The 23294-nt window shown below is 43.7% G+C and overlaps 1 protein-coding gene across 5 annotated transcripts in view; it reads left to right on the top strand.

Moving 5' to 3' along the window:
• dlg2 (discs, large homolog 2 (Drosophila)) overlaps nt 1-23294 on the top strand; it is a 239252-nt gene that overhangs the window by 139149 nt on the left and 76809 nt on the right. For all 5 annotated transcript variants that reach the window (XM_061247616.1, XM_061247619.1, XM_061247617.1 and 2 more), the window contains 2 exons: nt 10536-10589; nt 21698-21748. In XM_061247616.1, coding sequence (XP_061103600.1) covers nt 10536-10589; nt 21698-21748 — 105 coding nt within the window. The remainder of the gene's footprint in view (nt 1-10535; nt 10590-21697; nt 21749-23294) is intronic.

Genomic DNA, 23294 nt, shown 5'->3' on the forward strand with positions numbered 1-23294 from the left:
GGTGTGATCTGTGAGAGCAGTCGGATGTGTATAGGAAATCGGTCACTGTGGCTCTGCAGAGCGTGTGCTTGGGGGCAGGGCTGCGGTAAATAAACGGGGTTCTGGAGTTTGGGCACCCCCGCGTGCCGCATGCGGGCAGGAACTCAGGCGACTCAGTTTCACGAAAGCGCACCTCCGATCCGCTGGCCACCTGAACGCCTCTCACTCTCTCTGCCCCCCTGGGGCTCCCCCCCGCAAGGCCAACGGAGATGAGCCGTGCTGTTTGTTAGGACAATGCTGGAAATACTCAATCACCTAGCTGTTCTGACTTTGCCCTCAAACATTTTCAATGCAGCATCTTCCAGATCAGAACTGTCCAGGTTACTTAATTGGAAATGGTGTATAATTACTACTAAACAAAGCTGTCTGCTAAGCGAATAAATGAAAAATGATTTAAAATTGCGAGGAGAATAACGTGTAAAGCGCACATGGCAGGAGAACAGCGCAGGAGGTGGACTGTGGGAGAGTGTGGCATCGGTCCCGTAGCGTGACGTGGGGCAGGTGCACGCGGGTTTCTGCCCATCCCTGTACAGAGAGAATGCTCATCACCGCTTGAACGTTCAAGTCCAGTGAATCTCAATGTGAGCCTGCACTCAGCAGTCCCTAACTGCAGATCAGCTATGAAAAATTACTTTCTCCACTAACCCAAGGGCAGCAGGCCTTGGGTTTAAATCGCAAGGTCAAGGCCAGGTCTTGTATGGAGCTCTGGTCTCACACTGGCTTGTTCTCTCTCTCTGTCTCACTCTCTCTCTCTCTCCATCTTTGCAACTTGCCCGTTTCTGTTTTGCTTTAGTCTTTCCCGACTTCACAGTTGGACATCTGATGCTCTTTGCTGAGCTTGCAGGTGTTCTTGTGTTCTTCAAATAATTAAAAGGTAAAGCTTCTACACAGGTGTTTTTGTTACAAGAAAACAACTGCTTTTTAAGTATTGATAGTAGCCGTTTTTGCGCTATTCATAGATTTTGCACTGAATTATAGAGCAGAAAAAAGCTGTACAGTATGCTTGAAGCATCGACTACAAAGGAGAACTGACCTACACCTCTCATTTCGAACGATGGATAAAAAAAAATCTAAAACGGAGAGGAGACTGACTTTCAATTCGGGAGAAGAAGGAAAGTGCCAAGCAGTGGTGCTGAAAATGTTTTTTAATTAACTTAAATGAGCAATGCTTGCCTCCCAGGTGCGAAAAAAGCCAGTGTCTGTTGAATTAACAACAGTTCTTTTTTCAAAAAGTCATATTTTACAATATTTTAATATTTGTAGTCTATTTAAATTTTACAAGGGAGTGCTGTGCAAATCTGTAACTGACCACCATTCATACATTTGTACAGACATAAAGGCAGTTTTTTCAATTTGCAGTGATCCTTAAGAATATACTTTAGGGGTAATTAAAATAACTCAGCCTGTATAAATTAAACTTCCCATAGCAATTTCCATCAAGTGATTCCCACTGCGAGAATGATTTTCCATAGACAGCGTTGAGAATTGTAATTAAATTGTACAATATGCTTATTAATAGTACATAATTAATCATGGTTGTCAAATGGGCTCCCCTGTTCAATTGAATGTTGAGCACACTATGCTGTGTTCTGCAACTGTTGGCCCCGAAGTCACTTCATACGACACAGAGGGACCACTCTGCGCCAGACTGTACTGTACAGAACCTGGGCGCTGGCATTGAGATGAGCCTCTGATGAATATTTAATGCGCCACATGCTGCATTGTCTTCAATCAGAGGCACTCAAAGACACCTGCTGCTGACGTCTTACTCAGTGCCCCACCTTGACGAATGCAAGTTCCTCCAGTCCATTCCTTGCATGGGACCTACATTGGTTTATTATTTATTTCGCCAAATTTTCTTTGACCAACAGTGCCTTAGATAGATTTTGAAGCACCCGTTTGCCTTACGCTTGTTTTTGTTTTTCCGCTGTTTTTATTTATTGACAGCACATTTTAATTTCATAGGAGCGTCATGACTTACACCCTTCATTTTGTGTGGAGTGGTGATGAACAGTGCTGGAATGGAAGGTGCAGCTTGTCACCGTCCCGGGTCATGAACGCGTGGAGGAAACCACGCTAAAACACCAGCTTCTGGAAATGGTAATTTTGACCCAATTTGGCTGGCCCAGAAACGGCCTGCTCCCTGGTTTTGCTCCCTCCCTTTTCCCCGTCCCTCCCTCCGCAAGCGGCTGCCACTCCTCCTTCCTCCATCCCTCTCTCAGCAGCTCTTCTCTCTGTCCTCACTGCTTAATGGGCACAGCCCAGACTCTCACTTTTTTCTTTTTGTTCTTTTTTTTTGTGGAGAAAATCCGCTGGGTTTTCAGGGCAGCTCAACTTTAGTAAAGCTGAGAAATCTGACTGAAACTTTTTTGCATCAAATCCCACTTTGTCTTCAGTCTGTATGTGTGTGCGTGTGCGTGTGCGTGTGCTTGTGCATGTGTGTGTGTGTATGTGTGTGTGTGAGGTAAGTGCGGTAAATGCGTGTGTGTACATATGTGAGTGTCTTTAAATGCCATGCATGTGCCTGAGAGAGATGGAGTGCGAGAGTGAGATGGAGAGTGAGAGAGCGAGAGAGAGATGCAGAGATGGAGAGAGGGAGGGAAAGAGAGAGATGCATAGAGGGAGAGAGGAGTGCTGTGCATGTCCGCCCAGTGTGGGAGAAAGAGATGAGGAGAGAGATGGAGAGACTTTGTCTGCCTGGAGAGAGAGCGTGAGTGAGACAGGGAAATATATTCGCCCGTCAACCGGTTTTTGGGGAGATGGCAACCGAGAGGCCTTCCTCCGCAGTGGAGCATGAAGTGGTGTAGCAGGGACTGCTGACGGCCTTTAATGAGCACCCTGACTGGGCCCAAACCACGGGTGGAGCCCTGTGGTCCAATGCGCTGATCAGCTCGCTAACCCCCTGCCCGTAGTAACGTTACCAAGACACTGCACTCATTCAGGCTACACTGCGATGCAGTGTGACACTGATAACTAGGAGAACATCTCTGAAACGTGTTTGATACGGTTAACGCTATCACTGCGTAACTGTCTCTGAACGGAGGACGCGACTTAACAAAAAGTTGCTTATGTTTATTAGATTTCACTTCAACGTTTCCCTCATATTTGCACGGAAGCTGTGAATCAGAAGTGATCTCTTTGAATGCCCTACAATGCCCAACACTTTCCAATTAGAGAGAGAAATGCATGAATAGATTGACGTGCATATGACATAGTTACATAAATATGCTGTTAATGAAGTCATCTTCAGATTATCAGCAGAACAGAAGGCACTGCCCCACAACCACTCCACAGTTTCCTCCTGGTGTGAGGATTCTTCTGTATCAGAGGGGAAAACGGGCAGCTCTCCTCCTTTAGCATATCTGTTCCTTTGACTTTACCCATTGCATCCCAAGGTTGCGGACTCAACTATTGTCCTATTAATGTGAATATGACGGATGCATAATGAAGCATTTATCCAGAAAGGTAACACATTGGAGAATGCCCATATCCATATTTGCATATCTTTAGGTGTCAGGTGAATTCATTAGTAACCCCTTGGGCTCTGGTTTTTTCGTACAGTGGATCTGACGTCAGTTGGCAGTAGGTAAAAGAGAATACATTTTTGTGTTATGCTTTCCCAGTTGTCAACTCTTCTGCGGTATGCAAATGGCTGAGGCTGTTTCATTTTATTTGAGAGTTGTGATTAGGGACACCAGTTTATCTAGGGCAGTTTTCTCATGCAGTTCAGTCATCCCATAGCAGGTATCCCTGCAGTGCCCATAAAACCTTCAAAAAAGAAATAGTCAGTAATTACGCATACACAATACGGTTATCTTGCCACATTCTGCCAGTTTCACTGCTTAGAACCGCAGGTGTGGAGCTGATATTTTGCAGTTATGTTTCCTGAACAAAATGGACTTAAAAAACCCGGATTAGCCTCAGATGAAATAAACTTTTAAACTCGAAACTTTGATTAAATTCCTCTGTCATTCTCTGGTGGTGCCCAGTGTGAACGTGTCCATGGGAAAAGTTGTTTACTTCTTACTTCTGTGCGATATTTGGAATGGTTTTCTCGCCTCTGTATCAGAGCTCCCCGAGTATCATTGCAGTGCTTTGTTCGTGTGCCAATAAGTCGGCTGAAAGAACCGCTTTTTCTTTGGAGTGCATGTTTTCAGTTCGTCCGTAACACCTTTGAATGATGTGACGCAATGGGTGTTTATTCATTCGAGAGTGCCGTCTGCTGTGGCCCCAGTGTTTGCTATTCATCCCTATGTTATTCAGCCTTTACTGCATGATTCATGCCGATCGCGCCACTCAAACCAGCAGATCATTTCAAACAAACCTTCACCATGTCCCTCAATCAGCTCGAGCACTGCCCCAAATACTCGCCTGCCCCTGACAGCTCTCACGTCTGTGCTTGCAGAACGGTACCCCCAGGTGTAGCAGGCCTCACCTGACAGACCTGGGTGGATATTATCAATATTAATTATTCTTGTGTAATTCCCCAGACTAAAGCCAGATGGGGTGGAAGGCTAAACATGCCTTGTTCATAAACATGTACAGTACCTCCAAATCCAGAATAGTAAAACCAAAAATAAGCCAACTAATGAAGGTGGTCAACCTATAGTAGCCCGCATGGCACTCATGTTCGTCATAATATGGGCACTGCATTCTGGACTGCATTTGGCGTCCAGCCTTTGAGGATATAATTGTGTGCTTTCAACATGTACCTGTAACTTGCATTATCCAAGACAAATGCAGTTACACTGTTAAAGTCAACCTAGAAGTTAACTGTACAGCACGGTATGTTAAGTCAGGTGATTTTGGCAACACAATGCCTGCAGTGCCCCATGGGGATTTAGTTGGGTAATGCAAGTTGAAATTATTTTTGGTTACATGCCCTAGATAAACTAGTGTCCCAAGTGATAACCCATGATTCTGTATTAGTACTCCTTTAAAATCAGCCTTGGTGACAAAAAGCAAGGGTAAAAAAATGCATGTACAGGGAATTGCTTTTCATTGCCATCTGCTTCAACTTACCTGCAGAAATGCACTTTATCTTCCTGCTTTCCCTGCTTCGTAAAATTGTGAGGAATAAACCCGTTTTCATTTTACTAACTGACTTGATCATTTTTAAATACATTTACAAGTGTACTTTAGATGATTTCCCTCTGTCTTCACATTGTTGTGTAATAGGCTTTACCTGCAAATGGCAATACAAATGTACTTTTTTCAAGTACTGTTGCCTTATTTATAGAAGAATGGAGAATGCATAAACATAATGCTAGTTATATTTCTGAAATTATTATCTTTGATGAACAGAAGCTGTTTGCTCTGTCAAGGAGTAAAGGGTTCTTACTGGAAGTGCATGGATCCATATAAATATGAGATTATTCATGCAGAATTAGTATAAATATTGATCCATATTCAATCATATGACTTCATTACTTACCATTGTCTACTGTCTGCTAATTTTGTTCAGTGTTTTCTTTTAAAGGCTGGTAAAATGGTGGAATTATTTAACTGAATAAATACATGGGCTGTAATGTAACACATGAAAGTAGTTTTGTCTCAGATGTAAGTTGAAGCATCTTTCATAAAGCCCTGGTAAATGTCTGGCCACTACATTTGCACTTGGATGACAGCAGCGGTGATTTTCCCAGAGCTTTCTGGAAAGTGGCTGCATCCCATAGGTATCGCCTGGTCACCAAATCCTTTCAGCTTATCATTCCAGAATGCCAGTGTTACCAGCTGTTGTACAGAGAAGTCCAAGTCTACGTGTCAAGAAGCATTAACTTAACAAACACAGCTGTCCATTTGGGTTGCAGTTCCTGTATACTTTACCTGATCCCCCTACCTCAAATCTTTCAGTGCAGAGTTTCTGTGTGTTTTAACTTGCTTTGCTTGATTTGAACTAAGCCAGTTCTTCCCTCAGGAACTACTGTAATCTAATTATGTATTATGTTGCATTACATTTTTCACATTGGGGGTCTAGTTATTTTAACATTAGAGTGGTGTTACTGATATATTCATTGCCCTCGTGTGCTGATCTATGCAGGTTGGTTCATTTGTTTTTGCAATTTGTTCACATTCAAATGTTGGGCATTTCTCGATGAGCACACTGTGTTTCACGGTCCTTGTGTTCTACTGAGTAGCTTAAAAATGTCCTCATTCATTATATTTCTGCCCTGCGGAATGCAATCCCCTTGTGCATAAATGGCTATTGTGCAGTCTCAGCACAGTGGATATGATGCTGCCACTAGCCTAATGCTGTAACTGTAGAGTGTGCCCACTGCATCAGCTATCAGCACAACTTCATCAGTCCAGCAGGGCTGTTTGCCTTGGTATTAGTATGCTGAGGGTGCCTTGTATTGGATATTGCTTTTCTAATCAGTGCAGAAAGCCTGTGGTCAGACCAGACGTGGACTGTTACGTGAATTCATTCGGGACTTAAAAATAAACAAGTGTTGGCATCAGTGAAGGAGGAAAAAAAAACTGGTCTTTCATTTCAGAGTGAATTGTGAGTTCCAGGTCCAGGCATGTGTTAAGGAGGAATGGCCAAATTCAGGTATGATTTAAGGAGGAATGGTGGAATCCAGGTATGATTTGAGGAAGAATGGTGAAATCCTGGTAGTAATCCATGAGTAATGAGGCCTCCAGGTTTGCGTCTGTCTTTAATGATGTTACCGTTGAAGCCCTGTGATTTTGCCTTTAAAAGCTCCGTGCTCCATCTGAATTGCAGCCCACTTCCACAGTGAGCAATTTTGCGGTGCCCACTGCATTTGGGCTAAATCGATAGCAGTCATGATAACTGTCATGCCTGTGCACTTAAGAAGTTCAAATGGAAATGGCTGTCCCACACACAAAGTCCAGTGTTGAGTTTGACAATGACTGACCTGCTCTGATGCGAGAACCCTCCCACGCAAGCCTGCCTGTCTATGAGTCTCCAGGGTAGCTTGTGTTACGTGTTGAAGTGGACTAAGAGGTTGGGAGTGGAAGGAAGAGTGAGGGGTTAGAGGTGCAACAGGCCCTGAAGGTGGAGCCGGTCAAGCATGAAGCATTTGAAGCATGAGTGGGACGTGAACCTGGTGTAGAAGTTTCTTGTGGCACTGGAGCTGCTGCAGAAGTCTGAGGGGGGAGGAGAGCCCTCCTGTCGTGACTGTTTCTCCATCCTCTCCTGATGTAGCTCACATCTCTTCCCCTATTCCACCCACAGCTGTCCACACCCGGTAGAACACCATTGTTCCGCCTTCCCCTAACTGCAATGAAGCTGTGTACGCTGACAAGATGGGACAAAGGAGACATTTTTCATTCATGCTGGCATCACCCCAAGGACATCGCACAATAACGCTTTTTTTTTTTTTTATTTGCTCATGAATGTATTTTCTTTGTACAGTTCCTCGTCAGCGTTTACCTGTGCCGCGGAGCATTTGCAGGCAGCACCTCTTTGTGAATCTCTCCGTCTTTCTCTCCCATCCATTTTCACCTGTTTGAAGCCATTACTTTTCAGGCGCCACCTCCATTAGTGCAATTACCTGCAGTGTGCGGTTAGGCGAGCGTGCCTCAGCAGCCAGCGCTGAGCTCCGTCACGCGCCCGCACGGCTACTTTACCCTAATGTGCCGAAATGAGGCGCATCTCTGCCGTTTGGGAGCTTTTTGTGCTCGTTGGCGTGCTTCCCTCTCGTCTTGTTTGAAAGGCGGTTCAGGAGTCTGGATTTTCCAGTGCTATTGGGATTGCGATGATTGGGTCTGGATGAAATATCTTTGCTCATGCTCCGTTCTGGCTTTCAGACAAAGAAGCAGTTACTTAATTACAAACTTTATTAGCTGCTTTAAGCCGTTTGGTTATTAGAGTGGGTTCATTCTAGTTTAATGGGAACTCTTTTAGCCAAGCTCATTTGATGTGTTCCAGGTAATTCGTGGAGATGGGCTGAGGGGGAGCGGGGTCCCCTGGGTAATTTGGCGGACGTCCGAACGAGTTGTATTTGTTTTCCGAATCGCCTCTTATCGATCCGCCCACCCCTCCGTGCAGAGGAGGAGGCCTATCTGTGGAGCTGTGGTCTCTGTAGGCCCTGTGTGGAGAACCTCTCCCACCGCTGTCACGCTGTCCACTCACTGACAGGCAAGCACAGACCCCTTCTGACCGCTCACCGCAAGCCGTGGGCCTTCTGTCCGAGACGCCTGCTTGCCTCACGTTGAGCGATATTGATATAGCCGTATAGCGGCTCAAAGCGCATTGTGCATTCTGCAGAATGGCCCATCTGGGAGCTAAGCCATTTACCTTGTTGTTGGGAAGGCTGATTCTTAACTGGCATGCCATACTGCATTCAATCCACTACATTTCAGGAGTGTGACTGTACCGGTTTCTGACAAAATGTATTCAGTGTAAATGTATGGGGAATTAATGTGTCCGAATGTAAGGAAACATTAATGCGAAAAAGCATTTATTTCAATTGTGGAAAATGTATATTTATTAAATTGCATCATTGAATGTAATATTACGTGCATTTAGTTTGTCCCCATCAAGGGTAACGTTAAATGTCACATCTTAGGTTGCCTTCATCTGTTCTCTTTTGACCTTGTTTTTTTACAGCAGCATCACAAACAGGTCATAAATCCAGGTCCTAGTTCTGTGGTCTAACCGCTGCACCACATCCTGCCCTAGATATGCCCTAGATATGCCCTGACAGAGTGCGCATAATTCTGGATAAGGGTCTGCGGGAGGCTGTAAAGACGCTCATTCTCAGCAGCCCTGAGGTTCGATTCTCAGTCATGCCATTGCTCTGGCCAGAGGTCCGCATTGGCAAGGCGACAGTTGGCTCAGCCTGGAATGATAGGGGTAAGCCGCCATTTCAGTTGGTCTCATCGCTCTATAGCAGCACAAAGACTAAGAATACGTTATCCCCCTGCAATGTAGGCAATGTATGGTGCATCTGCAGCATGGGAAATGGCGAGAATAGCCTTCACGTGAATCAGAGGAGTCACGTGTCCTCCTGACGTCCGGGTTGGGAAAATCAGGGAGTTAAATAAAAAAATCTGGATCAATGAGTTAGTGTGCTTAAAATGGATGTCATTTGAACACTGTTGAAACTGTGTATGGCTGATGTCATCTCAGCCTCACAGTCCCTGGATTGTGGGTTTGCACACTGGGGTGCAGGAGTGATTGCCATCATAAGTGCCTTTTTTGAGGGCACACCCCGGGGGGGGGGAGGGAGGGGGACCATGCCCTGCCTGTCGGCCCACATCCTGCACGGAGGCCTCTCTCCCACAGGGCTGTGATCAGAGGCAGCATCTGCCCCTGTGCTGGGGCTCCTCTCCTCCTCCCTGAGCCCCTGACACGGGGCCTGAGCCCTAAATAACTGTCCCGGTCTCCGGCCGACAGCAATCTGTGCCATTTAATTTCTGCCTGATTTAGCGCCATGGAAAAAAAAAATCTACCCCCTTTCCAAACACCCCCGCTCCCAAATCGCCCATCTGGTCAGCTGACCAAACACAGCTGCACCCTGAGTGACTAAAAGCGATGGCAGTAGATTTGGCAAAGGTTGTGACATCCTTCTTTATCCAGGCGGATCTGTGATGCTGCTTGATGGCGTTCTCGTAAATTGCTTTCCGAAATTTGTGGGGGAAAGAAATATATTGTGACACATGTTTTACCTTGTTAATTTGTTTTTCCTACTGCTCTGGTTTTGTATCTTGACACTGTGCGTGTGTGCATGTGTGCGTGTGTGCGTGTGTGCGTGCGTGCGTGCGTGCGTGCGTGCGCATGTGCGCGTATGTGAGCGTGTGTGCGTATGTGCATGCTTGTGTGTGTCTTTCTTGTACATATGGGGCGACATGGCTCAGGCCGTAAGAGCAGTCGTCTGGCAGTCGGAGGGTTGCCGGTTCGATCCCCTGCCCGGGCTGTGTCGAAGTGTCCCTGAGCAAGACACCCAACCTAAATGCTCCTGATGAGCTGGTTGGTGCCTTGCATTGCAGCCAACCGCAGCTGGTGTGTGAGTGTGTGTATGAATGGGTGAATGAGAAGCATATATTGTACAGCGCTTTGGACAATGGCGCTATATAAATGCCAACCATTTACCAATTTACCATTTGTACATTAAATTAACTAATTTGCTAAATGTACATTATAATAACATTGAATGTATAATACATGTGGTATTGCAGCATGCTCCAAAGAGTCCACATAGATAGCTTACTCAGGAGTGAACTGCAGAGAATCCATTACAGCAGATCTGTAATCTCACATGCTCTATTTCCAGAGGTGTCTGTCCCCCACTATCTCTCTTAGCTGTTAAGCGTTTCATATTTTTCCACCATGCTGTGTTTGAATGGAAGTGAGCTTCTTTTGGAGCTGAATGTTCTGTTTCAAACAGTTATGGGATACTATCTGAGGAAGCGTCTGCTACCAGCATTGCTTTTCCCTTTTAGACTGGGCCAACTGAAGGGAGCTCCAGCCTCCAGTATCACACTTCAGTGTGTGGCTCATGTCCCTTCTCTTCATTTCTCCTTTACAGGCCAGTCCTGCCCCAATAATAGTCAACACGGAGACACTGGAGACCGTACCGTATGTAAGTAATGCAGTCTTTGACTTATTATTAATTGACTCATGTTTATGTTAAAGAATTGTGTTTAAAACCCCCTACCCCATTTTTGTAATTGACCAGATTACCTGTTAACATTACTTTTCAGTTACTTTTCATTTCAGTAGACGGGTAAGAATATTGGTATCAAAGCTGCAGTGTAGCATTGAATAATGTATAGAGTAATTTGCAAAACAAACGTGTATTTCTACCAAACCGGAAATGTCGGCCTGACATGGAATAAAACTGACCTATGTTCATTCATGCAACTTTTGAATTGTATATTTTTGTGTTTGTATTGGAACATTAATTTTTGTTGTAGCCAAATGGTATCAAGGATTGGATTGTGGCGAGGTTAGGTTGGGTCCATCTAAAATCAGCTAGCTCCTAAAGTGTAGCATATGACGTGCATTTTAAATGCCTTTAAGACATTGATGTGTGTAATCATTAACAGTGCTAGAGGTGGTTTAATGTATATTCAAACTGGGTTGCTGTAAGTCATAAGACTGCTGCTCGCCTTTCAATGTCCCATCACTGGCATCATGTCATTAAAGACAAGTGCCCACTTGTAGCATATGCTTCTAGCGCTTTTATTGGTTAATAGCTTTTAGCCTCTTGAAACATGTAGGCCACATTCTTTATGCCATTAATCTGCAGAGAGACTATTATAACATGTACTTGCATATAAGTGGTTAAGGTAAATGACTGGGACACGCAAGGTCGGTGGTTCTAATCCCGGTGTAGCCACAATAAGATCCGCACAGCCGTTGGGCCCTTGAGCAAGGCCCTTAACCCTGCATCGCTCCAGGGGAGGATTGCCTCCTGCTTAGTCTAATCAACTGTTCGTCGCTCTGTATAAGAGCGTCTGCCAAATGCCAATAATGTAGTGTACTGTAATAATGGCAAAATAATTTGGAACAGGGGTGCCCATCTCCAGTCCTGGAGGGCCTCAGTGTTTGCAAGTATCTGTGGTTTCCCTTTCTGACTTTTTTTTGGTTTAAGCCAGGCCCATTTCCAGGCTGAATACAGATACAGACAAATGTGTTGGTTGTACAGATACAAGTTGTGTCATCACTGCACACCCGTAGTGTACCGTAAGCTCTCCTGCAAAAGGACGTTGTGTGGATGCCATCTCAGGCGTACTGTATTGTACAGATTGTAAAATACTCCTGCCAAGCATTCAGGGAAAGGGCACTCAGTGTGTATGCCTGCCCTGTATTCAATTATTTGGTACATAGTTCACAAGGTGAAGCATGGCATTGGTTGCTTATTTCGGCTATATTGTAGCTTTCAAAGTATAGCAAAAAGAAAAGTAGAAAAACGATATTTGTTGCATTAAGAAAGCCTGAGTGCAGATTTGCATCAGAACTTTTCTTTTCACGGCTATTCATTATTAATGGACGTTCTGTGTGGAGATGAGAAAGTTCTTTGCTTAAAGCAGATTGAAAGGAAGAAATAAATAACAGAGAGAATTTATGAGATGTTAATGTTGCAAAGTTGAAAGAAAGCAGGTGCTAGAGAGGGCTGAGTGAGAGAGGGCTAATTAATCAAAGGCAATTGGATGTCGGCACAAGGGCGTTGTATGCCGTCAGTGGTTCCTCTCCAGTCGATCCAACAGGCATCAATCTTCAGGAAAGGACAGGTGACGTCGTGCCGCAGTGCTTCAGCTAGAAACAGCCGTGGAAAAACATTTTTTCAGACTGCAACTGGTCTTCTATTTTCTATATCATCTGTACAATTAAATTTCTGATATTCTGATGTGTGTATAGTTATAAAATATTTGTACACTGTTTATAATGACTTTTATGCAACATTGATCAATTAATGTCTTCAGATAAGACTCAATGGCAGGACATTAAGAAAAATATAATTGGCATGTCAGCTTGCGCAGTTGAAATAGTGACTTGTGATTTCTGTAATAAAGGGCATCACTAAAAGGCTTTTTAAAAGACCACAGATGTGTTCTCTCAGATTGTTTTTTATACTTTTCACTTGTTCTCTGATGTGAAACATAAATGCCTGCCCTCATCTGATCTAAATAAATGTCACTAAACATTCACTGAAATGTCATTTTCTTTCCCGAATGACCTGCTGGAAAATGTCCGTTTTCTTTTTTTTTTCAGTTCATTGCCTCCCTCTGCCATAAACAATTGAGGGTCTGATTCACACACAGATCCAATAACATGACCACTGATTGGTCATGTCTTTTGTTTTGCACCAATCATGGGTTTTGTTAGTTTTGCCTTTTAGTTTTGCACGTGCTAAAAGGTTTTGCACTAAAAGCCTTTGTAAATCAGGCCCTATGTTTATAAACAGTATTGTGCAGAAATAGCAAATTTGCAATAATCGAGGGGTATTGTTTTGAGATCCGCCACTCATTAAGCCATTATGGACTAAGGCGCCCTATAGAAAACCAATAGAAAGGCCTAGAATCACAAGGCATTTCAAACAGTCGTGTGTCTCGGAAATCAGATACAGTGCTGGTGTCGCATCCGTCTGTTCAGGGAGATGTAACGTGCAGGTCCATCCGCCCATTAGGGGTTGAACTGTAATACATTTACATCCCGGAACAATCTCTTTGGGTAGAGTTTGAAAAGCTTTCACATAGCTGGGGTCTCCCCCTCACGTTTCTTCCAAATTCGACTGGAGGGCCATTGCTTTTCCCTGACCTTTTTTCAGGTATTATGAAAAATGTATTTGCTAACAGGCTTGAAATTCATACCTGATGTGTTCTGCGAACCAAATAATCAACTATCTTCACCCACAAATGTGGATACTGCTAACACTCCAGTTAGCAACAAACTTTTACCTGCCGTTTTTTCCCAGCGTGTGGACTGCATATTCTGTAAACCCATTCTTTTATTAGGAGAAGCCATTCTTAATATCTAGAGCGCCCCCCTCTCAGTGTCTGCGAAACCTGGGTGTATTGAGGACAGCGAGATAAACCACACCGTAAACCACTCGCATTGACACAAATGGGTTGAGTTGCTTCTTCAAGCGGGAGCTGTTGGAAGGAGGCTGGATATATTGCAGTAAGGGGAGGAAAGTTTTGAACTATCCGAGCCCGGGGCAATTGACCAAGACTTAAGCTGTAAAGTCGGCAGGGTCTGTGTCAGGACGTGAACGATGCACAAGGGGGATCGATGTTCTCACAAGGCCGGCAGCCTCTGTTCCCAGGGAATCGTGACCGTGCTTTTAAATGGCACTCGTAGTGCTGTTGTGGCTGTGGCTGGCTGAGTGAAGTTTGCATCAGTGTTGTGTGCGTTAAAGCAGCAGTCTGTGCTAACAAGGACACCTACGGTGTCGCTTGGGGAAAATAAAGCTGAGATAGTGAGTTACGGTCTATGTATACGTAGCATTGATGACGATAACCACTGTGCTTCTGCACATACAATGCTGTTACAATACAGCATGATGACACACAATAAAGGACTGTTTTGTTTCTGCTGTTCCGCAGATTTTTATGTCTGTGCTATAATGTAATTAGCAAATGGAAGTTTTTGGATACCGCTCTACAGACTCTGCTACTGTAGGTAAGTATTAGTGTTCATGGCAAGCTAAATAGGCTAAGGACACGATGAAGGGTAGTGATTTATGGGGTAAAAGTAGTGAGTAAATTTATGATTGCCTAAAAGGACACACCATTCATTGCGCGTGCTTGTGGAAGTAAATGTTTTCTGCAGCACTGAAGAAGATGTTGACCCAAAACCACACGCAGGGGTCCATTGAATATGAATGTGGAAAGGAGAGCACTCATGGGGCAGCTGAAGGGCTGACTTCACCCCCCTTTTACACTGTGGTACGTGCCTGGCCCACATTTGGTGGTGACGCTAATAGCCAGGCTCAGAAACAAATGACAAGCCCAGTCAGTGTGCTGTCTTGAGTGTGAGGAGTAGGTTCCGAAATGTGTTCACTTCCGCACAATGAACCCACATGTTGTTTTCCATACTTTGTCCATCTCATTTTCTACAGCTCTTAAATTGCTGTAGATCTGAACAACATTGTTTTTTGAGCATGTTTTATGGAGATACGCATTTATTAAAAAGAAATGCATTGTGTGTGGCGCGGGCTCTATCGCTCTCTCTCATCCCCCTCCCTTTGCCCTCGCTCTCCTCCTCCTCCTCTCCCCCATCATCCCTTGCTTGCCACTCTATCCAGTCCCATGTCTATGGGTGGGCAGCATTTTTACAGAATGCATTACAAGGCGATCAATGCAATTTTATGATCACACGCAGCTTCAGGTGAAGAGCCATAATGGCAGAGCAAATAACATGGTGCCCACCAGTAAAATGGTTTAAAAATAGACACCAATTGCAGCACGCAGTACCAGTTTCTGATATCCATCTCCCGTCCAGGAAAAGTGCTTCACCGATGCTCTCTGTGTCATAACCAAGCAGAGCTCCATCAGATACCTCTTTCAGATGCAAGGCACGATGGGTAAAAAAACATGTTTTTTGGGGGGAATAAAGCAAATATATTAACATTGAATTGGTGTGAAGTTGCACTTTATGGAGAGCATTTTGTAGCAGGTGGGTCACGCTTGAGAAAGAGATCAGATAGAAGGAGATCGGAGTGCTGTGTTTTGGCCTCCTTTGGACCTGCGCCTTGCCGTCTTTGCCCCCGCAGCCTCCCAAATAATTAACCCAGCAGAGCAGGGGAGGTGTCTGGAGCTGCCCCCCTCCTGCAGGAGCAGTCCCAGTCCTCCCTGCTTCGGGGCTCACAATTTTGGAAAACAAATGTTGTCTGATAGAACATCAGCCGGAGCGATGAATCGTGTAATTACAAACTCCTACATCCAACTCCTGACTGGAACGCCAGCACAGGAGCGGAGGTAGACCAACTACAAAACCTTTACGTTTATTTGTGAAATGTTCTTTATTCTCACTTTATTCATTTGTGCTCTTTGTGGTTGCTTTCTTTTGTCTTTGTCAAAGCACATTTCTGTATATTAATTATTCAACATCATTCCATATTCATATTCAATAGTGAATATTTGATTGGCCCTGGTGTTTTATTATTTGTTATGTCAAAGAATTTTTTTTTTTTTTTTTTTTTTTTCTGGATTGGATGTTGCAATATTAATATGTCCGCTGCTTCTCCCTGCGGTTTCTCAGTCTTAGGACATGCTTGCATGCCTGAGCAGCGGGACACCATGGTAACAGCCATGAAGCGGAAAATCAAACACGCATTCGAACGTGAAAGCCATCTCTGCTCTTTCTGGGCCTGGAATAGGAGGTTGTGAGGTGTAATGTCTTTTGAAAATGCACTTTTTAATTCCTTTAAGTATAGCGCCTTTGATAAGAAGTAAAATTATACAATTAATCAGTTATTAATGCATATACTTTTATTAATTTTTTTGATATTGTTTTGGTAAAGGGCCATGTGTAAGACCTTGACACAGATGTAAAATGGAAGTGGAATGTTAAGAGCAATTTGCATAAGAAAGGCTAGTGAATTTAGGCCTTGCAAATGTTCCCTGATACTTTAAGTTCTTCATTGATGTTAACATTTGAAACATTTCCACAGTTTGCACATGAAATGCTTAAATGGCAATAATGTCAATAAGCACAGAGCAGCATCTCTTCTACTCTGAGCTCATGTAGCTTCACCATCGACCCAAAACATGCGTTTGATTTTCAAAAAAAATAATAAAAGGAGAATGATATTGACGAAAAGCAGACCTTTCAAATTCAGTTATATGATTTGTCTTGGTATTTGTTTGCTAAAGCTACCTCTTCATACTTGTGCCCCCATTAACCATAAGGAAGTTGTTCCTGCCAAGCCCAAGAGTGCAGCAATTGGTCGGAGCTCATGTGGTCAGTAATGGTCCATTCCGGGGGGAATCTCCCTCTCTTCAGTACAGCCCTAGGGCATCGATGTTCGAGGCTGCGATCCTCAGTGACAACGCAAGGCTCAAGGCCCTGCCCTGAGACATCTGCCCATCTAACCATGAAGCGTGGGGTGTGTGTGTGCATGCATTCGTAAATGAGTGAGTAATTGTGTGTGTGTGTGTGTGTGTGTGTGTGTGTGTGTGTGTGTGTGTATACATGTTCATAAGTGTGAGAGAGAAGTGTTTGTGGAAAGGGAGGAGGTGTAAGTGAAAGTCTCGGATGCGTAGTTCACAAGGATGCTGTTTAGTGGGGCTTACTGTGGAGCATAACGAGGTGGCCACGCTGGTGTGAGATCACAGATCCTCCGTTTTTATAGTGTGTTCTTGTCTCCTCCGCACCCTGTCCCTTTGTGTGCAATTTCAAAATAAAATATATTTTCTCTGAGCTTGAGATGAATATTATCCGATAAGGCATTCAATGCATGCAATTTCAGATTGTTTTCAGAGAACCAGAAATGTGATACATTTGCTGTTTCTGTATTGCTTACTTTTTACAATGGCCAATTTTTACAATGAAATAATATCTGTCTGTTGTAAACCTGGGTGAAATTTCATCGCACATCATCTGACCAAATGACTGATTTTGTTGATCTTTTGTTGCTGTGCAAAAGGTAGAAATACCAAATGTTCACGATTTTATTTGACATAATATGGCAGTTCACTAATAATGTAAATGAGATGTTTGTATCATTCCATCTGTAAGTATATTTTTAATGATTATATTGATTGATTAACGTCAGATGCCTGAAGCAATGCCTTTTCGAATTTCCGTGAGCCATTCCCATTTGACATTAAGCTCATAGCTGTGCAAAGCACATTTTATATAACCTTTTATCTGACACCTTTTTTTATTGTGAATTATACATGTGTCCTTGAATTTATGATGCATGTTTTATGCATTGTATGCAGCGATGCCTGCAATCGTGAATCAATAAGGTTTTTCCACTTTGGTGAATTGGTGCATTGCCCATTTTACCATTAGGGGGGTACAGTACCTTTGAGTGCACTTTGAGGTATAGGTATTCGATCAAAAGTAATTTCCCCATGAACAAGGTTACAAGTGTTTATTCTCTTACCTGTAAAAATGGCTGTCATTTTTGTCATTGAATGATCACACGACCTCAAAGACAAGCTTACATTATGACATCGATAAAAAGCAATGTGTGTTTCTTAGCTTGTCTTCCAATTGGCACACACAAAGTGCTGCATAGCGGCCTAGTTTCAAAAAGGTCCCAGCTTACATTGTGGAACAGTTAATCCTGAACTGAATAAGTCATCCATCGCCTTTTAGAGGCACTCCCAGTCTCTCTAAAAACCCTCCTCTGGCTTCCTGCTGGCTGTTATTTGTTTGTGTTGATTTACCGTAACTCAGTGCTTTATTGCTATCTGGTGTCATAGTCCCAGAGCAGCGTTAATATCTCATATCAATTCTACATTTTGGATGCTAATGTATTCTGTTGAAAGTTTCGCAGGGTTCTGCAGCAGAATTTTCACATTTTGCCAGCATCTAGAGTTCAGCTAGTGTAGAGACTATGCATTTGACCCAGTTCTGATTAGTAAGATACGGAGCTGGGCTTGTTACTGGAGGTTCGTAGGTGTGATTCCCAGGGGCCACTGCTGCTGTACACTTCAGTAAAGCACCCTCTCTTCTTCAGCACATCCATTATAATCAGCTTTGAAAAGTGTAACACGGTAAAATGTTCCAGTGCTGTAAGTGTCCCTGGATTGTCAACTGCCAAGCCAAGTAGTATAATACAATGCCTTCTGTATGGTGCAGAGGAACAACAGCAGCTTCCTTTGAATAATTCAACAACTTTCTTTTAGATCAAATGAGCAGACACAACTGAGACATGAGGGGTCTAGTGCATTTACACAGTGTCTTAGAAGAATGTGTATGTGCCATTAACCGTTTGTGATGCCAGCAGTGGGCCTTTTGCCTTTGTTGATGTGTGTGTGTGTGTGTTTGAGTGTTTGTGTGTGTGTGTGTGTGTGTGTGTGTGTGTGTGTTTGTGTGTGTGTGTGTGTGTGTGTGTGTGTGTGTGTGTGGGGGGGGGGTTTATGTTAGGTTACTTGCTAGTTTAATGTTAACCTACCACTACCTGTGGTCCAGTATCTAAGATTTTGGGAAGCTGACAAATTACCTGTCCCTCTTCTGCTGTATTTTATTTTTGCCAGAAAGTGCCACTCCTTAAGTCCCAGTTGCTTCGGATTTAAAATGCAGATTTTTCCCGCAATGCAAATACCACTCGACTTGAGATAATTGGGTCACATCTTCAGGGGAGAGAGATGGAAAGGGCACATTTCTTCTTGACCTTAAAAAACTGTTCATGACACTATCTTCAGCTGATGATTTCAGCCTAATGAGTCAACTGTGAAGCAAAAATACCCTCCCCCCATGAATCCCCTCCTCCCCGTTAAGTAACTCTTCCCCCTGTTAACGATGGCTAACCCTGTTAACGAGCGCAGACTGAGTGTGTGAGTGTGCTTGTTTTTCCACCACTTATTTTTAGACCGTTGTAATAACCCTGCAGGTTGTAATTTTGGCATGTTGTGTTTTTGTGTGTCCTCTTTTTCAATGAGTTTTTGTTCCTGCCTTGCCTCCTGCCTGAGTTATTTGATATGAAATGTCAGGTGGTTGTATTATTTAAAAGCATCCCTCTGCTGAACCCTGGTGTTACAGATGACTTAAACTGCTCAGTTTGTGATGTTCCATTCTATTTTGTCTATTTGCTCAGTTTTAGCAGCTATGCACATACGCAAGTAGAAGTACTCTGTGAGTGCCTTATGCCCGAATGTGGATGAGGGCTATAATGTAGAAAGAAGCTTGTTTAGGAATAGGCTTGCTAGAGCCCTAGCCTAGGGCACTGAGTCAACCTATTCCACAGTCACTAAGCTTCACCTGCGTCCTCATTCACAGGTTCTCTGCTTCATATACACTCAACGAACACTTTATTAGGTATTTATTAGCCTTCTACTGCTGTAGCCTATCCACCTAGTTATGATGTGTTGTGTGTTCAGAGATGCTCTTCCGCATACCACTGTTGTAATGTGTGATTATTTGCGTTTTTGTCACCTTGCTGTCTGCTTTGACCAGTCTGGCCCTTCTCCTCTGACCTCTCTCATTAACAAGGCATTTATGCCCACAGAACTGCTGCTCACTGGATGTTTTTTTGTCTTTCACACAATTTTCTGTAAACTCTAGAGACTTGTGTGTGTGAAAATCCCAGGAGATCTGCAGGTACAGAAATTGTCACAGTCAAAATCACTGAGATCACATTTTTTCCCCATTCTGATGGTTGATGTGAACATTAACTGAAGCTCCTGACCCGTATCTGCATGATTTTATGCATCGCAATGTTGCCAAACAATTGGCTGATTACATAATCGTATAATAAAGTGCTCAGTGAGTGTAAGTATTTGTACCCACATCAGTGTAACCAGAATGCACGAGAGCAGCTAAAGGCTGTATGTAGAGTAGGTACCTCTCTGTGCAGAACATGGATGGTTGTGGCCCTGCATTAGTCTGTTTATGCTTGCATTCGGCTCTGTCTCTGTGAACTTCTTATTAGTCTTCATTAGCGGAAGCAAATATCCTGTTTGATAATTTGATAGAAATTACTCTGTATATAATTTGCACAGAAAATTAAATCAATCCAATAATAAAGAAGGGATGTGAATTATTGGCCAGGCTTTGATTGTATTAAGACCGATAGCAGGTAGCTTTTTGCTCTCTCTCACACTCACTCTACTTTCTCTCTTCCGCTCTTCCTCTCTCATGTGTTCTCTTCCTCTCTCTCACCTGTATTTAAACAGCTGAAGGGGACCCAGCTGAAATTCGCTGGCTCCCTAATTTGTATATACCCATGAAGACTCATTTTGCTTTTCATACCCGAGGTATAAACTCAGTAATAAGAAAGAAATAAAAAGCATAAATTATGTATTTTTCCAATGGCAAAGAAGCCTTTAACAGCTTTGCAGAACAAAATGAATCATTTTTTGATCGTTCTCATACTTCCTTTCCCCCAATTGAGGAGTTATTTGCTGCCAGTCAGTGAAGGTATTGCAAATATCAGGAAGCGCTCTATTAACATGGCATAGTTCTGGTGCTAAACATGTAGCTTGTATATAGCAGGTTTCCAGGATGGCCCAAGGACTGCTTTCATGCCTGATGGAGAAAAAAAAATAAAATGAAATGAATTAATGTTCATTGCTGTCCATTGTGTGCTGTAGAGGAGGTAGTTATTCTTCCAGGAAAGACATTCTAATCGTTATACAGCAGAAGCCTTCAACCAATCTGGCAGGCACTCACCATCATTGTTAGCCAAGAGGTGTTAATGGTGTTGGGTCAGGTGACTATGTTTAGCTACCATGTGAATATGGAAAAGGTTCCTGTTTTCCTATTTTATTGGGTTTGTTTCTGTCTTTCTGTCTTTTTATGATTGGATCGTTAGCACGGTCTTTGCTTTGCATGTGTAATAGTGTCATTAACGTTAATTAGATCATTTAAATGGTCTTTGTTTAAAGATGGGTTCAGAGTTTGATTAGCTTTTCAGAGCAGTATGTTTTCAAGTCCATTTATCTGGATAGCAAGCACCTTGCCAGTACAGACTACACATAGTCTCCAGAATCACCTTTTTGATCAGTGGGTCTGGCCTCCTCTCATCGCACACATGCCCCTGATATCTGCCTGCAGCAACTGGGTATGAACTGCAGCCTTCGGATGTCTGCTCCTGCTCCCTGCACTCTACTCCGTTTGTGGAGGAAATGGCCAACATCATCCCAAATTGTCAGAGGAGAACCATAGATAAAACATGTTGTAAAAATCCAGAATTGAGTTCACCCTCACTGAGGGCCATTCTCTTATCTCAAACAACCACCCTGCAGCCTGTATTGGCATCTGTGTTCTGTACAGCCTGTCATTGACGCAGGCTTCGAATAGAGGCAGGATGAGGAAGGATTAGGTTTCTGCATATATTCTGTGTCTAATGCCAATGCACTGGCCCCAGCTGTCATCAGAATATGCTCGCTCTATTCATGCGACTCAAGAGCGCTCGGATGGCCTTGTTATTTCGATCACAGTTTTTGTTTTTTTGGTTCAGTTCTTTTACACTGTCACGGGTTGCGGTTGAAGAAGAAAATGTGCTTGGTGAGGGGTGTTTTGTTTTGACTCGTTTTTAAATTGTTTTCAATTGTTTTCGCTTTGCAGGTCAACGGGACTGAAATCGAGTATGAATTTGAGGAAATCACGCTAGAACGGGTGAGTGTTTCGGTTTGCCTTAACCAGAGGCAAAAGGAAGCAGCGGAGCTTATCGTGAAAGGTTTTATTAAATATGAGATGCGGTGAAATCGGGAAGGGAGTTTGTTGTGGGGCAGACAGGGCGTAGTGAGGTGCTGGCTGTGATGCGCAGTGCCTGGTTAGACTCTGCGTCTCTTCTGGGACGGGAGCTTTCTGCACAGCCTGACTGGCCGCCCACTAACAAGGCCAGCTTTCACTACAGCTCAGAGACAGCAGGGGCACTGGAGCAGACAGGGGCCACACTGAGGCTGACGCCGTTTGAAAGCGGCCCCGAACTCAAACCGCTCGCAGAACAACCGGGATCATTACCGAGAGGGACATAGGAAGGGAGGGCATGGAAAGAAGAGAGAGATGGAAAGAGTGCGAAGAAGAGATGGATGTAAGAGAGAGAAATGGCGAGGAAAAGGGAGGGGAGAGATGGAGGTGGGAGAACGAGCGAGAAGGGGAGTGAAAGAGACCGCTGTAGAAACAGATTTGGATAGAGTTAGAAAGAGTTGGTAAGACAGAGATGGATACATATGCTGTGGAACTTTAATTAGTTCCCTTTCTCTGCGTTGTGTATAAAGATCACACTTCGAATGAATGCTGTTGGTCTCTATTTTGTTTACATATACGGAAGCAAACCACATCTGTAGCAAGATGATGGTAATACTCCCAGAACAGGAAGTCTCCCAGACAGATATAGGAGTAAAAGGGGGGTGGAGTCTACAAGGGAAGTGGTATTCTGATCCAGCGACACCAGTAGGACAGGAGGCCCACAGCATGACGTGAAAAGTTCTTCTACGCATATATGTTCTTTAATTGCAGCTGTCAAAATACCCTCAGTTTCTCCTGTGGCATAAACAGACACAGTGAGAACCACAAAAGCAATATCCTCTCCTGGGCAAAATTGATGTCTTTGTGAATCTCCCTACAGAGGAAACACTCATTGTTTGTTGTTTTTTTAAGCTAATTGATCTCAGTGTGACCGCTTCAGTTAGGCTCAGTTATAAGAACCAGGGCTGCGTGTTTCAGCACCACCTGAACTGCAGTGGGAAGCAGGTTTGGTTTGGTTAAACCTACTGCTGCATTAGGTAAGTCCCAGGCCAACCAGAGGTGGTTTACAATGGGAGACCTCAGATAGCATTACAATGACTGAGGTAGGACACTTCCAGACAATGTTGGTGCACCTCCATGCAGACAGAGGGAGCTCTGAGTACAGAGCATTGCACCTATGGCATTTGAGAGGACCCAGGAAGATACCCACAAGTCCCCTGCTCAACACTATGGCGTGTCACTGACATCAGGCCCTGTATCTGAGTAGCACCACCTCACTGTCCTCCCTGGGTCATGACTGTAATCTCTTTTCTGTATCTGTATTTACACGCCACTTACTGCATAAAATACTGCGTTTAGGATCTGTTTTATTTCATTCCCAGGGTTGCCTCTTCAGTCAGAAGCTGACTGTAGGTGTAAAGTGTTGTGTAGCCAAACTTTGCTAAAATTGTTTGTCGAATAGTCTGTGTTA

This window comes from Conger conger, chromosome 7 (genome assembly GCF_963514075.1).
Source record: "Conger conger chromosome 7, fConCon1.1, whole genome shotgun sequence".
NCBI lineage: Eukaryota > Metazoa > Chordata > Actinopteri > Anguilliformes > Congridae > Conger > Conger conger.